The sequence below is a fragment of the Rhinolophus ferrumequinum genome, chromosome 23 (genome assembly GCF_004115265.2).
Source record: "Rhinolophus ferrumequinum isolate MPI-CBG mRhiFer1 chromosome 23, mRhiFer1_v1.p, whole genome shotgun sequence".
NCBI classification, from domain to species: Eukaryota; Metazoa; Chordata; class Mammalia; order Chiroptera; family Rhinolophidae; genus Rhinolophus; species Rhinolophus ferrumequinum.
The window spans coordinates 38,747,056-38,762,265 of record NC_046306.1 but is presented as its reverse complement, the minus strand read 5'-3'; the positions used below and the strand labels follow the sequence as shown (position 1 = coordinate 38,762,265).

Sequence of the window (15,210 nt, the reverse complement as noted above, 5' to 3'; positions counted from 1 at the left end):
CAATCTGCACTATCTTAGAGCACTCTGGCTAGCATTCAGGCAGGCACAAAACATAAACTAAGGTTCTGTACATGCAGCAGCCCATATCGACAGCTGGGCGGACACTCCTCACTGCGTGGCTGCCTGTGCTCAGCCCACCACCCCTCCTAAGGCTTGTTGTCCTACAGCAGGACAGAGCAGAGCCTGCAGAGAACCCAGACAACCATTTGTTTAGAGCATTAATAAATATACAGGCCGTCCTCAAGAAATACAGGGATAGAATGAATTAATATACTTTTTAGGGAACCTTTTAATTTACCTTTCGAAGCGTGTCTAGCAGGTTGAGGCTTCCAGAAGTCTGACTATGAAATAAGAACACTATTTTTCAATTAAAGTTTAAACAATCTACTGTACCTTTACTTCCAAAGTAGCACCAAATGCCATTCTGAAGTCTCCATTAAAATCTTTACTAAAAATTCTTTGGAATGTCTGCTTGAAGAGAAAAGTGTTGAAAGAATCTCCCATCACCATGTAGCCTCTAGGAAAGGAAAAAAAGTGAACATTTAGGACGACTGAAAGCCATTCAGATGCTCCCTCAGTATTTAAAAACAATAATTTAAAGAGGAAGAAGAAAAAAGAAACCATGTCCATAAAGATGCTACTGACTAACTTAAATGGAAAACAGCAAGTTCAATTTGTACTTAGGAAAGACACTATTTTTAAAACATTAAGAATTGAACAATTTACAACACTTATTTTTCTTGATCAATGTGGTGGTTATACAAATTTAGAGATGACAAAATCTCATAGAACTACACATACACACATACAAAAAAAAATGAGTGCATGTAAAAACTTGTGAAATCCATGTAAGGTCTGTATTGAGCCACTATCAATTTCCTAGTTTTGATATTGTATACTATATGTATGTAAGATGTTACCACTGGGAGTAGCTAAACAGTATGAACAGATCTCTTTGTACTATTTTTACAATTTGTGAATCTGCAATTTAAAAACAAAACAAAAACAAAAACAACCAAAACCTCTAATCAATAAACCCACAGGTACAAGTTTGATAGGTCATCATTAAGAAAATAAACATCTTCCAACGCTTCTCACACTTCTTTGGTATGGGAAGATACCCAGGCCTGTGGGAAATCCTTTTCAGGTAAATTCATTGCCTCAAAATGTTAAATCCTTGGCCTTATATGAATTTTTTTTTCTAGTTTATAAACGAGTATCTACACTCATCTCTTTTTGAAGTTAGATAAAAATATTGTTCAAAATTGCAGCATTTCATGTATTTAGGGAGATGAGCACAGCTTGATACGTGTTATACATCTAGCTGTTGATCATTAAACAGGATTAGAATTGGGAGGAACACAAGATTACCTGATCTAGCTACCTTAGAGTTTCTAACTCCTCCACTGACAGTGATTGCTATTTGGCCCCAAATACCCAACCTCCCCACCTTCCTTAGTCATGGGATCCATGGCTTCCCAGAATAAAGACTATATTTCCCAGTCTGCCTTGCATGTAGCCGTGTGACTCAGCTTTACTACTCAAAGTGGCCATAGTGATTTGGCGAGGAGGAGGCATTCTTATGGGAAAGGGCATGTACTTCTTCGACCCTTCCTCCTTCCTCCTGCTGCAACTTGGCTAGAGCCCAGCTACCATCTTGAACCACATCTAGCACATTAAGGTAGTGGAGCAGCATGGGAGCCTCAGCCCCTGACAATGATGAAATCAATGTATCTGCCCTGGCTGCCTACCTCCAATGGGAGAGAGAAAAATCTGTTTGGGTTTTTCTGTCACACTCACACAAACCTAATCCTGACTCACAAAACCACCTGCCAATTTATCATCTAGATTAGACTCCTCCAGCATTGGACGCCTATACCCTCCAAGAGCTGTCCAGTCCATGCTTGCACATGCTGACTGCTAAGAAAGGTCTTCCTTTACAATGAGTAAAATTCTGTTTCCTAGCAGCTTCCACCACTGGTTTTAGTTCTACCCCTTGATCGCAAACAGATCTGATTCCTTCTCCACAGAACAGGCCTGCAATTGTTGAATACAGTTCTCAAGCCCCACCTGTCTTCAGCATCTTTTCTAGCTCCTTCAATCACCCTCCACATGACATAGTTTCAGGTTCTCTCCATCACTCTTACCACTCTCCTTTGAACATCTCCACTTCATCTACAGTGTTTCCCGGAAAATAAGACCTAGCCGGACCATCAGCTCGAAAGCGTCTTTTGGAGCAAAAATTGATATGAGACCTGGTCTTATTTTAATATAAGACCTGGCCTTATTTCAATATAAGACCCGGCCTTATTTTAATGTAAGACCCGGTCTTATATAACATAAGAGCGGGTCTTATATTAATTTTTCCTTTCCCTTTTGAACTGAAATGCTCAGAACGGAAGATGATATAATGGCGATAAGGTGTGACTAGTACGAAGGAAATCAAGACTATGTCCTTCTTTGAAAATAATCCAGTCCTATAACAAAGTCTAGGATCACCTTCCCATTGTTGGAAGTCATCCCAACCTGCTGGCTCGCTTTAGGTGAGCTATCAACTAAAACTCTAAATCTTTTTTTTTTAAATGTCACTGCTAACGTATTTCCCTGATACTATATTTGTGTAAAAGGTGATGTGATCTAAATACCAAGTCATTCAGGAGTCAAAGACCTCACTGAGAATCTCTGACGGAAGTGCTAGTCCCTCTCCACAGAAGAAATAAACATACACATAAATCCTGGCGTACACTGGGGGATGTTCACAAATACACTAAAGCTTTTGTGTGGATGCTCCAAGTCAAGAACTCCTGGAGGGCACTTGTAGGAGTTCACCTGATTAAATGTGGCTCACTGATACAACTAGTGTCATTTGAGAGTCTGTCACCTAGCACGCCTGCTGCTCTCCAAGGAAGCTTCAGGTGACTTGGATTCTATCTGCTACCCTCCCCTCTTTACTTAGTGAGGACCAGAAGCATCACATGTGAGTGTAGAAATGCAGAATCTTGGACCAACCCACAGCTCTCCAACGGTGCTTGTCAAGCTGTTCTGTGCACACAAATCACCTGGGATCTTATCCAGATGCGGGTTTTGATTTGGTAGGTCCAGGGTCAGACTCAAATTGCTGTGTTTCCAACAAGCTCTCAGATGAGCTGACGCTGCCTGTATTTGGCCATACTTTGAGCACTGAATGTCCACACCCGTGGTTCTCAAACTGTGCTCTGCAAGAGAACCACTTGGGGAACTTTAAAAAAATGCAGATGCCCAGGCTACAACCCATGCTAATTAAGTCAGAATCTCTGGGAACAATACCCAAAGCAAGAATAGTTTTTGAAGTTCCCCAGGTGATTCTGATGTGTAGCCAGCTTCAGACCAGTGCTGCACATCCGTGGTTCCCACACTTTTCACGTGCATCAGAATTCCCTAGAGAGCTGGCTAAATCCAACTGCCAGGCTGCAGCTCCAGAGTTTCTGCTTAAGGAGGTCTGGGGTGAGGCCGGAGGATGTACACTTCTCATCAGGCCTCAGGAGCCCCAAAGGTTGCTGGCTGGACACTACTGCACTTTGAGAACCATGGCTCTACACTGGGACCCGTGCACGTGATTTGGACTCAGGCTCTAAGTGGGCACAGCCCACGATGCAGCGTCCAGGCTTAGGGTGCGCTTGATGTTCGTCATGAGGAAAGGTCACTGAGCCAAGTGAAGGGTCTCCTAATTGCTCTGGCATTCAGACCCCATTTCCCACCTTCTCACAGGCAAGTGCCTTGCTGAAGACCACATATTCCATGCTTGCTTCCTTGCTCTGATATCTGTAATAACTCTAAGAAAGAAATGAAGTTACTCTGATACGATGTCAGTATCGAACCCCTGAGACCTCCTGCTCATCACCGTTTCTTTTTCCAGGAGGCTCATACACCTTCCCAGTCACTGAAACCACAGCCCGAAGCCATGTGAAAGCTTCTCTAAGTCAGCCTTTCCCATTCCTCTAGTTCCATCACTTCTCTTTCTCACGTTTCCCAGGTGTTCGCTGTCAACATACCCAGTAAGATTTGTACAGCACTTCATCTCCAAAAGTCCAGTTTGATCCAGGGCACAAGCATAAATATCAATACAGTGACCATTTGTAGCAGCTCGATTAGCAAGCATCTCATAATGCTGTGAACAGAGGAAAACTATCTTTATGAAACAATAACATTATTCACTAGGTATGCCTTACTATACCAAAGGGATGAAATCAAATACAGGAATACAAAGATAAGATTTTTTTAAAACATCCAAATAAAATTAAAATCTAGTTTTCAATCTCAAAACATTTCTGTCAGTTTTAAGGCCACCCACTCTAAGGTCTCAGAGTTGAGGCAGTAATTTAACAGCAGCCAAGATCTGCGAGGTCATCTAGGCAAGAACAACTTGCTGACCACAAAGCAACTTGCGGGCCTCAGCAAAGCAGCTGTCACTCCAGCGCAACCTAAACCCAGCACTGGGTTACCACAACTACAGCCTGTATCCAGGAGCACCTACCTTGGTTGCCTTTTTCATGAAACGTGCATTATCTTTCTCAATATCATGCCAGGATCGAATAGGAACCTTTAATTCATCTCCAACCACCATGCCAGGCCCTTGGGTGGGGGGACCCCCAGTAAACAACATAATCCTGGCTCCCGTGTTTGGAAAAGTGCCCTAAAACAGTAAATGGCAGCATGTTAGAAGCATACAACCCCACCCCAAGTATATTTCTGTTTCCCTAAAAAATACTACAAAGGTGAGTTCTCATCAGTTGTACTAAATACTGATGATACTGCAGAGTAACAGATGAAAATGCAGAGAAGCAGCCTGTCTCTTTCAACCTTAAGGTTTTAAATACTTTCATTAATTTACTGTGAGCACTTCCAATTGCCGTAATTGCTTTGTGTTTCTCATTAACACTTTCGGTATTTTCAAAGCATTGAGGGGTTCCTTCAAGGTGGATAATAATGACTGAAGCACTTTCTGTTACTAGTCAGTTGACTTAGGTCGCAACTGATTTTCAAACAAGACCAATAAACACAACTTCTGAGAGCAAGCTTGCATGGTTTGAGGGATCCCGGTAAATTCTGAGTTACCTCCAACAAGCCAACAGCAATTGACAAAGCAACACCAGTGGATCGCAAAGGTCTCTTCCCTTGAGTTACAGGCCATGGGTCCTTCTGCAGCTCCCCAAGAAGGTCAGTGAGGTTCATGTCAATCTTGTGAACAGGCTGAAGAAATCTGCATGATTTTGAACAGACATATCAATCCTGGTTCAATGAAGTACTCTGGTCTTCAGTCCTAGGTGACACAGTTAACTGCTCTTCAAAATAATTATTCAGAGTAGAAAAAACTTGCAATTTTTTCTTCAAAGTTATCTCATAAACACAAAACAATTCAAAGCAATTTTATTCAAGAATATATTTCAAAACCTAATATACAGCAATTTGTATAGGTAGCATGGAAAAAAATCAATTTAAATAGGAGCAAATCATAAAGTTCATTTATGTAGACAATCTTCATCAATCTAAAGATTCAGTTTGTTTCTCTTGAGCCATGGGAGTAATAGAGAGAAACACTGGTTTCTTACCAGAGTATCAGCAAGTCACAATGCATTTTATGTTTGCTAACTGTTAACCTGGCCCAGGACAGCCCCAGACACTCAACATGCTGAGTAATGTAAGTGCTGGGTTTCAGGTTTGTTTGAGGACACCCAACAGAAGCGTTTTCCATTTTCCCAGTTTTATTGATGAATCAAAAAGTACAACAGTCATGTGTCTAAGAGGAGGGGAATAACTGAATACAATGGTCTCAAAACCTTTGTGATGATACAAAGCTAACAGGAAAAGCATTCTGAGCAAACACACCACACGTGTATGTGTATATGTGTATGTCAAGGCATATATAATTTATATATATTTACACAGATACCGATGTGTTACATACATTATTAAACATTAAATAATGGTTAGGCTTAATCATTTATTTTTTTTTCCTCTAAAAATAAGAAACTGAAAGTCCTAACATTTTTCTTCCCTCACTCCAGTGGATTGCCTTGCCCACTACTGTATGTGTGACACTCTATGTTGGTAGCTTACCTGCTAGAAACAAAAGGGTGCTCCTGCGGTTGAGCAGGTCTTGCTTGCTGCATGGACATGGCAGGCTTGGTCAGGCCCAGCATATCCTTAAAAAAAAAAAAAAAACGACTCACTTCCCATAACAATGAAACTGAAAGACTAATTAATTTTTAAGAAATACCCTTGTTCCTGCTTGTGTATAAGCAAAGCACAAACCTGTATTTGCTTTGCAGTTAAATCCTTGGTCCCTCGGAATACGTAACTTTTGGAGATTCCTTCGCAGCTGAGTTCATGAACCTGCACCATCCTCCCAAACGTGATCAAACCCACCAGAGCGTCTGGAGGAAGGAGACTCAGGGACATTTGTAGGGATTCTTTAAGTGCTTGAAGGTCATCATCCTCTAGGCACGTGTCGACCACATAGAGGAAGATTAGAGGGGACTGTGGACCTCGCTTTATGAAAAGAAAAACAGCATAATAATCAATATACAAATAGATATATCCAGCTCTTTTTAAAGCAAATCAGGTATGCAAATAACAAGTCTTCATCTATATTTACTGTCAGAGGATAAGGACATATAAACAAACCTCTACTTACCTTATTAAATTACAAGTTCTATTAAAACAAACTAAAAGTAAGAACTATTTGTATCCCACAATTTATTCCATTTTTTTGAAAGCCTTCTACATGCCACTGTTCCAGGTCCTGGGATACATCAGCGAACCAAAAGAATAAAGATCCCTGCCTGCTTCAAGTAGCTAACTTTCTGGAATGGAGAAGGTAAGAGGGATTGCAAATGCTAGGAGTGGTGGTGGTACAGGACCAGGTCTAGTATTAAATGGTAGGTCAGGGCAGCCTCATTAAAAAAGTAACATTTCAGTAAAAACCTGGAGGGGGAGAAAGAGGGAATAATAAAGATATAGGAAAAAGAGTTCCAGTTTGAGGAAAAGCTAGAGAGCAAGGTCCATAGGCAGAGGCACTGCTGGCATGCTTAAGGCAAGTCAAGAAGGTCCATTTGGCTGAATAAGGACACTAGCACAAATGGAGGTCAGAGTGGTAACACAGAGCTGGCTCACACAGGGCTTTGAAAACTGCTATTCTGGGTGAAAAGGGAGCCATTTTCACCACTGGAGGTTTCTGAACACAGAAGTAACATGTTTCTAGAGATCCTCTGGCTGCTGGGTTAAAAATAAAATATAAGTGGGCAAGGGTAAAACTAGGGAGAAGATTAAGAGACTACCCCAGTAACTCAAGTGAGAGGTGGTGGCTGGCCCAGAATAGGGGGAGAAAGAAGTGGATGGATTCTGGATCAATTCTGAATATAGATAGACCCAATGGGATTTCCTAATGGATTAGATATGGGATGTGTGTGTGAGAGAGAGAAGTCAAGGATGAATCTAAGGTTTTTAAGCTGAACAACTAGAAGACAGAGTACCATCAACTGAAATGGAGAAGGCTGTGAAAGACAGGGTTTAAATTTAATCAGTACTACCTTATTTATAGCCTTCTCCCAAGACCTGCAAATAATGCACACCATAACCTAGTATTTAAGGATCTTGCTGCCCTCACAGCTTTATATTCCCCAGACACGTGAGATAGATGGAAGACAAAGCACTTAAAGAGAAACTCAGTATTATGCTCTTAAATGTGAGACAAAGAAGTTACCTGTATCACGTACTCAATTGTAGAAAACTGGGGCATCAATTCAGCGGGCTGGTTCACCTCAGATATGCCTGCATAAGCTGGAGGAAACTGAAGAGAAGAAAATAAAGCCATGTTTTATTATAGCTGAGAGATATTTACGTTATACCTTTATTTTCCATTTATAGAAACAGTTAATGACAATATATTAATTCTGAAAACACAATATATGCATTACTAAAATACAAAAACAAAATTTAAATTCTATAAACCTGCCTTATATTTGTGTCACATTATAACTTTTTAAGTGCAATTTTAGGTTATATTGTAACTTGTAAATGATTAAAAAATGCATTATTAAAAGACATTTCTTAAGCGTTGTCCTACAAATTAGGGGCAGAGATTTTCAGCTGTCTTACCAATAGTCTATGTGGAAGACCGAAGCTTTTATTTGAGTTTATCATTTTAGCTGTTATCAATAAATACATGTTCACTATAGGAATTTGGCAAGTACAGTAAAATACAAGAAAATAGAAAGAAAAAAAATCTTCACAATCCTATCACCTATATCTTGGTATATTACCTCAGACTTTTTCTAAAGCACAGCTCAGGTTGTTGTGTATATACAATTTTGCAACCTGCCTTTTGTGCTTATCATGTCACAGGCATTTTCTTTCGTTTTTAAAACTCCTCGCAAACATTTTAAATTTATAGCTTTCAGGTTGATTTTTTCCCCTCAAATTTTTTGTGGTAAAATACATATAAATTTCACCATCTTCATCTTCTTACTGTGTATAGTTCAGTGGTCTTACATTCATAATGTTGTACAAGTGTCTCCACCATTCATCTCAAGAGCTCTTTTCATCTTGCAGAATTGAAACTCTGAATCTATTAAATACTAACTCCCCATTATTCCCTCCCCCAGCCCCGGCAATCACAGTTCTACTTTCTGACTCTGTAAACCTGATTACTCCAAATACCTCTAAAAGTGAAATCATACAGTATTCGTCTTTTTGTAACTAGCATATTTCATTTAGCCTAACATCCCCAGGGTTCATCCATGTTGTAGCATGTCAGAATTTCCTTCCATGTTAAGGCTAAATATTCCACTGTGTGGGTGTGTCTGTGTCTGTGTGTCTGTGTGTGTGTGTGTGAGTGTGTGTGTGTGTGTGTACACATTTTGCTTATCCGTTCATCATCAATGGACACCTGCGTTGTTTCTATCTGTTAGCTATTGTGAATAATGTTACTATGAACATGGGTGGACAAATACCTCTTTAAGACCTTCAGATTTTTTGGGTATACAGCCAGAAGAGGATATGGTGGATCATTTGGTAAACATCACTAAGCATCAGTGATTCAGTGATGTGAAGCATCTTCTCATGCGTTTATTGACCATCTGTATATTTTCTTTGGAGAAATATCTATTCAAGCCTATTTTTGAATTGGGTTATTGTGGCATTTCAGGAGTTATTTATATATTCTGGATATGAATCCCTTATTAGATATATGATTTGCAAATATTTTCACCCATTCTGTGGGTTGCCTTTTTACTCTGTTGACACTGTCTTTTGATACCTAAGAATTTTCACAATAAATTTTATATTAAACACATACATCAATTCTGAATATACTAGGAGGTAGAAAGGTTTAAGATTTGTGTATACCTCTGAATCTCACATGGAGATAAATCGTGAATGGTATCTGCTTATAGTTTCCAAGCCTACAGTTATCAACTGTACATTATTCTTTTCATCACTGGACTTGTGTGCTGTATCTGAGACTATTAATTGTAATTATGATAAAATATATGAATAAGTAAATGCATGTTATTAACATCTTAAGATCTGCTAGAGCACTGTACGTTATGTTGGGTACAATTGTTTTCCTAACAGCTTTACTGAGGTACAGTAAATCCACCCATTTTAAATGTACAATTCAACGGCTTTTAATAAATGTACAGTTGTGGAATGATCACCACAGCCCAGTTTTAGAACACCTCCGTTATAGGTACAATTCATTTTAAAGAAGTCTCTCTTGTCACATGTGAGCTCCTTCTAGTTTAGTAGTTTAAAATTTTGAAACCAAGAGAAGCTCAACACTGATACTTGGACTCTAAAAATTACAAAGATCATAAAATGAAAATTCAGTGATGTACACTATCCAACTAGAATAAATTGAAGTCAAATGAAATATAAACAACATATAGTAACATATTTGCTGCCTACAGAGAACTTACAAGAAAAGGGAATTCTATGTCCCTTGCACAGCAAATGACAAAGACCTAAATAATAAACCTGAGTTGCTGTTCAACAGAAAAATGACGAATGTTCAACATTCAATATTATGTTTAATAAGAGCTATCATTATGAGTTCAGCAGAAATTGCTGCCGGTCAAGGCAAACACAAATTCAGTCTCACTTAATTTTTTTCATAGTAGTACAACTAAAATGAAACATACAAAATACTTTTAAAAATATTTCACATACCTGATTTCTTTGGAAACAGAAATTACAGGCCCAAAGTTTTGCCCGATAATCAACCTGACTGTGAGAAAAATAATTACAACTTGGTGACATTTTCATTTTTAAGGTAGAAAGCATTCAAATGTAAACTTCAAGTTTAGTAAATCAAATAGACATATGTTTCTGTGTGGGTGCATGAATGGGTGAAGGTATGCAAAACTTTCACTGCAGCTAGAGTTCTGACTGTTAAGTACAACAAAATTTTCTTTCAAACAGCAGTAATGAGAAATTAGTAAATCCTTTCTTCTCTTTTACAATTTCCTAGATAGTATTTTAAATTTCATGCTTTATATAAATTATAGGTTATTTCCATTTGTCCTATTATCTTAACATAGTCTTTGTGATTTTTCTAATATCTTTACTGTTCAGGTATCTGAAACTACTAAATTTCAATACTAAGAAGTACATTCCACATGAGGAAAACGTCCTAAACATTAACCACACTTAGCACACTTGAAGGAAATCTGGGTAGGTATGCTTCTGGATTGATACACTTCCTAGAACTAGTTCAGGATAACTTAGTTGCTTTTTCCACTCTTTGTACATTTATAAAATTGACAATCAGTGGCTATCATTTTAAAAAAAGAGAAGCAGTATCTTAGATATGGGCACATTAGGTAAAAGTGAGGAAATGAAGTAAAAAAAAAAATGTTCCCTCATGTAAAAGTATTATCTTCTAAAGAATATTTATGACACTCTTCACCTATTTAACAATTCTTTCAAATAGTGCCCACATTTAAGAAAAATATAGGTCACTAGCTCAGGGGCAAAAAAAAAAATTACACTTAATAAAATCATTAGGAGCTAAAATTTCTTCTATTATAGCATCATCATACTAGGTACATATGAGAAAACTGTCTATAAAGCTTTTGGATTTTTTAGGAAAATGCTTTAAAAGGCACCAATAAAATCTACAACTGACCCAAATTAAAAGTGAAAATCAGAAAAAAAAAAGAAAAAGTGGATTTCAAATCCTTTCCCTCCACCTCCACTTCATTCCCATAAATCCTAATTTTATCTGGAATATTAAGCTTCAGAGATTTCTGAAAGCATTCATCAACTAAGAATCTCACCATCTACTAATCTCAAATTTGATGACTTTCCCAAATTCACTTATATGAGAATCACAGAAATGTCATATTTTATTGTATTCATCATTTTCACTAGTTTTTAAAGAATTCATACCAAAGTGGATTGAGAATGGCTTTGCAAGTTGGCCTGCTGCAAAGCACAGGTTCATACTGTACAGGAGGCAGGTCTGGACGTTCTTTCAAAGGTGTAAGGAGACAAGCCAGAGGAACAACCATTCTGGTAGCCTCAAGACGGCTGGAAGGCCACACGTTCCAACTAAAACGCACACCATCCCGTTCTTCATTCTGCTGAATGAACTCCAGGTATGTTGCCATAGTCTAAAAGAAACTGAAGATAAAGTTTTAATTGTATATGAAATTCTCAACTAAACTTCAAAGATAAAAAGATGGTCACTTAACACAATATTTCTTAAACACTTAGTCCAGAAAAACCTGTCACTGTAGGACAATAACATCTCCCATCCCTTTGACCCCCAAAAGCTGGTTAACTTCAGTTATTTTTGATTACAGTTCCCTTCTGTACCCTCCTCTCTAGCACTTATAAAAAATAAATAAAAGGAGCAGGAGGTTTATAATCATTTGATCTCTAAGCTTCATGTAGTTGAATACTAATTTAAACCTCCTCATATCATCTCATTTCAACCAAGCTAATTTCAGCCCCTTGCCCACTGGTAATTCTCAAACCCTGTTTCAGCATCCAGCTATTTTCCTCCCTGACCCCCTTCCTTCCTTGCTCTACTAAAGTAAACACTATTTAATTTTGCATCCCGTGATCTTGTTTTAGTGCCCTTCCCGTCCTCCCTTCACTAACTGTGGAGAAAAGAACTGAAAACTGATGTGGGAATCCAATTCATAATGGGAACAGCCACCAGCTCTGAGCAAATTTCTACTTGGGATCACCAAAATTACAAACGAAAGTCTGCTTTTATGCCAAGTAAATTCCTCACCAAGACCTCTCTGCTCACCATGATTTCTTATGCCTGTGCCTTGAAAGACTCCAGTTAATAAAACAGCCATCCGGACTGAGCTTTTCAAACAGGGATAACACCACCTTCATTCAGTTATTTACACATCCTAAAATCTAGGCTAACACACCTCACATGAGTCTTCAAGGGAACAATCCCCTCAAGAAAAATGAGAGAAAAAAGGCAAGTTAAATAACCTACAATATTATTGGCCTCTAGTGCTCATTTCATGCAATGCTGAATATTAATTGTCTCCAGCTTATTATGAGATGTGCCACATGGTAAATAATTTGAACTAAGACAATATAATATGGCTAGAAAAGCAAAAGAATGAATTACTCTGCTATACACAAGCCAGACCACAAAAATTCCAAAAGTTTGCTGCATCTGAAACTCTAAGGCATGTATTTATTTCTGGCAAAAGCAGGAAACTGAGGCACTCACTATGTACACAGAAAGCATTCCTTCAGCTTTCTGGGTGGCAGAGATAACTCAGGTTGGGAATGAAAGCAAGTTTTAATATTACAAGTCTCAGCAAAACCTCAGTAGACTTCACTAAATGGCTGTTTTCCCTCTCAAAATAGTTCATTATTAAAAGGTACTGACCTCCACAACCTTTTATATTAAAACCTGCTCTCTGTTTCCCACTGCTCCTTCCCCTCGCCACTTCTAGAGCATGGATTCTTAACTCTGGGCACATAACCCACAAGGGGCTTCAGAGGATCAATAAATCCTCTGAAACTTATGTAAAATGTTGTGTATCAGCGAATGTGTACTTTTCTAGAAAGACAGATCTATGGCTTAAAACAAAGTCTCAAAGGAGAAGGTTATCTGAAGAGGTTAACACCTGAATGAATGAATGAATGAAAAGACTAGAAAGATCCTATAGGAGTATCCGCCAAAAAAAAAAAAAAAAATCGGAACCACTCTTATCCCAAGCCATAACTTTTCAGTACACAGTGGCCCAGTTTAAGCAAAGGCTTAATCCTCTGCTTAAAGGATTTTTGCTTCAGGAGTCAGAAGACCTGTGTTCTAGTTCCAGCTCAGTCACGAAACAGAAGTCATTTCACCGGAATCTAGAGTTACACAATTGTAAAAAAGGGGTTGGGTCCTTCCGCACACAGCGATTCGGAGGCCAGAAGCCCGCCGGCTGCCCCGCCGCGCGGGGAAAACGTCTCTCAGAAGACTCCTGGGTCACCGATTCCCTTGGTTCCTCTGCAGGCCAGGAAAAGGCCTCACTCCGGAAGCAAACCATTAGTCCCCACACACAGACGCAATCCCATGCCCTCAGACCTCCTTTCCCTGCGCTCCCCACTTACCTGGCCCCAGCGGTTCACCTGGCCGCAGCCGCCCGCAACTCCACCTACAAGGTACCGGTTCCGGCTCCCACCGCCAAGTCCAGCTCAGCCCTCAGCCGATTGATCCGCGCCCCTGTTCGTCACGCCGCCCGCCGGCCAATCAAAGAGCGCCTCCCTGGCGACGAGCGCAAGCAAGACGCTCAGAGAAGCCACGCCGACATCTTGGAAGAGGGCAAAACAGAGGCGCCTCGCTTTACAAAACCTGTTTTTCAGAACACACGTCTCTCCGAGTTCACCTCTAAACGTTTCTGCTTTAGAATACCCCGGCGCCGCCGTACTGTTCCCTAGGCTCACCCTCGGTTTGTCTCAGTGGTTCCCCCGATCCAACATGACGCCCACTCGTCTCAGTGGAAAGTCCCTCTCATCGCCTTAGTTACCGAGAAGCGAGAACGATGACGTGCAGCCCCTGAAGAAGGAGCGGCGCCGCGTGGAGGAAACTGAAGCTGACCGGAAGGAGGCGTCAGCTCTTGGGAAGGAGCGGGGCGGAGGGAGCGGAAGGGCGGTGAGTGTGGAGAGGCTTGCTCACTCACCTGTGTGAGGCTTGGTCACTGGGTCTAGTAGTTAAGATTCCTGGTAAACTCGCCAGGTTTGATTCTGCTTTATCCTATTAGAAGGTTTCCGCCTCTCGCTCGCTCTCATGGGTCGCGCTCTGCGGAGACTGGCTCTAGCGCACAGTTCCTCTTTGCTTCTGTCTTTGTCATCTTTCTATGAAGAGGTGAATAATTGAGAACTGTCACTTTCAAGAGACTAAAAACCCCTCCTAACTACATAGAGCGCGACTTCTACAGCCACCACAACCGTTTTACGCTTTCTTATACATGGCAAAAACGACCCAGAGATAATAACCTCTCTATAGCTTATAAAAATAAGCGAAATTACATAAAATTATGCTTAGAACACATCTAGGCCTAGAACATATATAGGCTTAGAACATTCAGGTGAAATGACTTCTGTCCTATGTAACTCTGTTTTAAGTTATTTACTAAATATTTAAGTTACTAAATATTTGTTACTTAAATGTAAATATTTGTTTAAGTCAATGTATTATGAAACAATGTAAAAAGTTTCTCAGCCTACTTACTCAGTTTTGCTGAGCTAATTTACATTTTTCATGTTCCTAAAACATTATGTAAAAGTAATTTTAGGTCATTTCATCATTACACTTGTATAAATTTAGGAAATTCAAATGAATTCTCAGGAAAAAAGCTCAATTAAAATACACGCTTGTATTATACTTCACACTGAGAAAAGACATAGCTGTGTTTTTTTTTAACCAATCATTGAAATATCACTTGGCAGGGATTTGCTTTCATTCTTTGTACCTGGATTCTTTCTGTACTAGAAATTTCTGTAAAAAGGATATATATTTTTAAATCTCGCACATTTAAAGTATTAGGTATTTAATTTCCTTATGGGAATTTTAGGAATAGACGATTTATATAAGTGTATATTTATCTCTATAAGCCAATCAGACAGAGCTCCTTTAAAAGATGTACTAACCTAATTTCAGGTTCTTCAGCAACATGATTTACGTGGCTTTGTCAGGTGGATCCA

At 39.4% G+C, this 15,210-nt stretch overlaps 1 protein-coding gene across 1 annotated transcript in view; it reads right to left on the bottom strand.

Moving 5' to 3' along the window:
* The window catches only part of SEC23B (SEC23 homolog B, COPII coat complex component), a 40,961-nt gene extending 26,900 nt beyond the window's left edge, over positions 1-14,061 (bottom strand). Inside the window, exons 1-10 of the mRNA XM_033095022.1 lie at positions 13,618-14,061; positions 11,428-11,661; positions 10,207-10,264; positions 7,742-7,828; positions 6,292-6,528; positions 6,097-6,182; positions 5,095-5,239; positions 4,514-4,672; positions 4,032-4,147; positions 394-517 (exon numbers count right to left, since the gene is read on the bottom strand). Coding sequence (XP_032950913.1) covers positions 394-517; positions 4,032-4,147; positions 4,514-4,672; positions 5,095-5,239; positions 6,097-6,182; positions 6,292-6,528; positions 7,742-7,828; positions 10,207-10,264; positions 11,428-11,648 — 1,233 coding nt within the window. The 5' untranslated portion in view covers positions 11,649-11,661; positions 13,618-14,061. The remainder of the gene's footprint in view (positions 1-393; positions 518-4,031; positions 4,148-4,513; positions 4,673-5,094; positions 5,240-6,096; positions 6,183-6,291; positions 6,529-7,741; positions 7,829-10,206; positions 10,265-11,427; positions 11,662-13,617) is intronic.
* Positions 14,062-15,210: the final 1,149 nt, after the last annotated feature.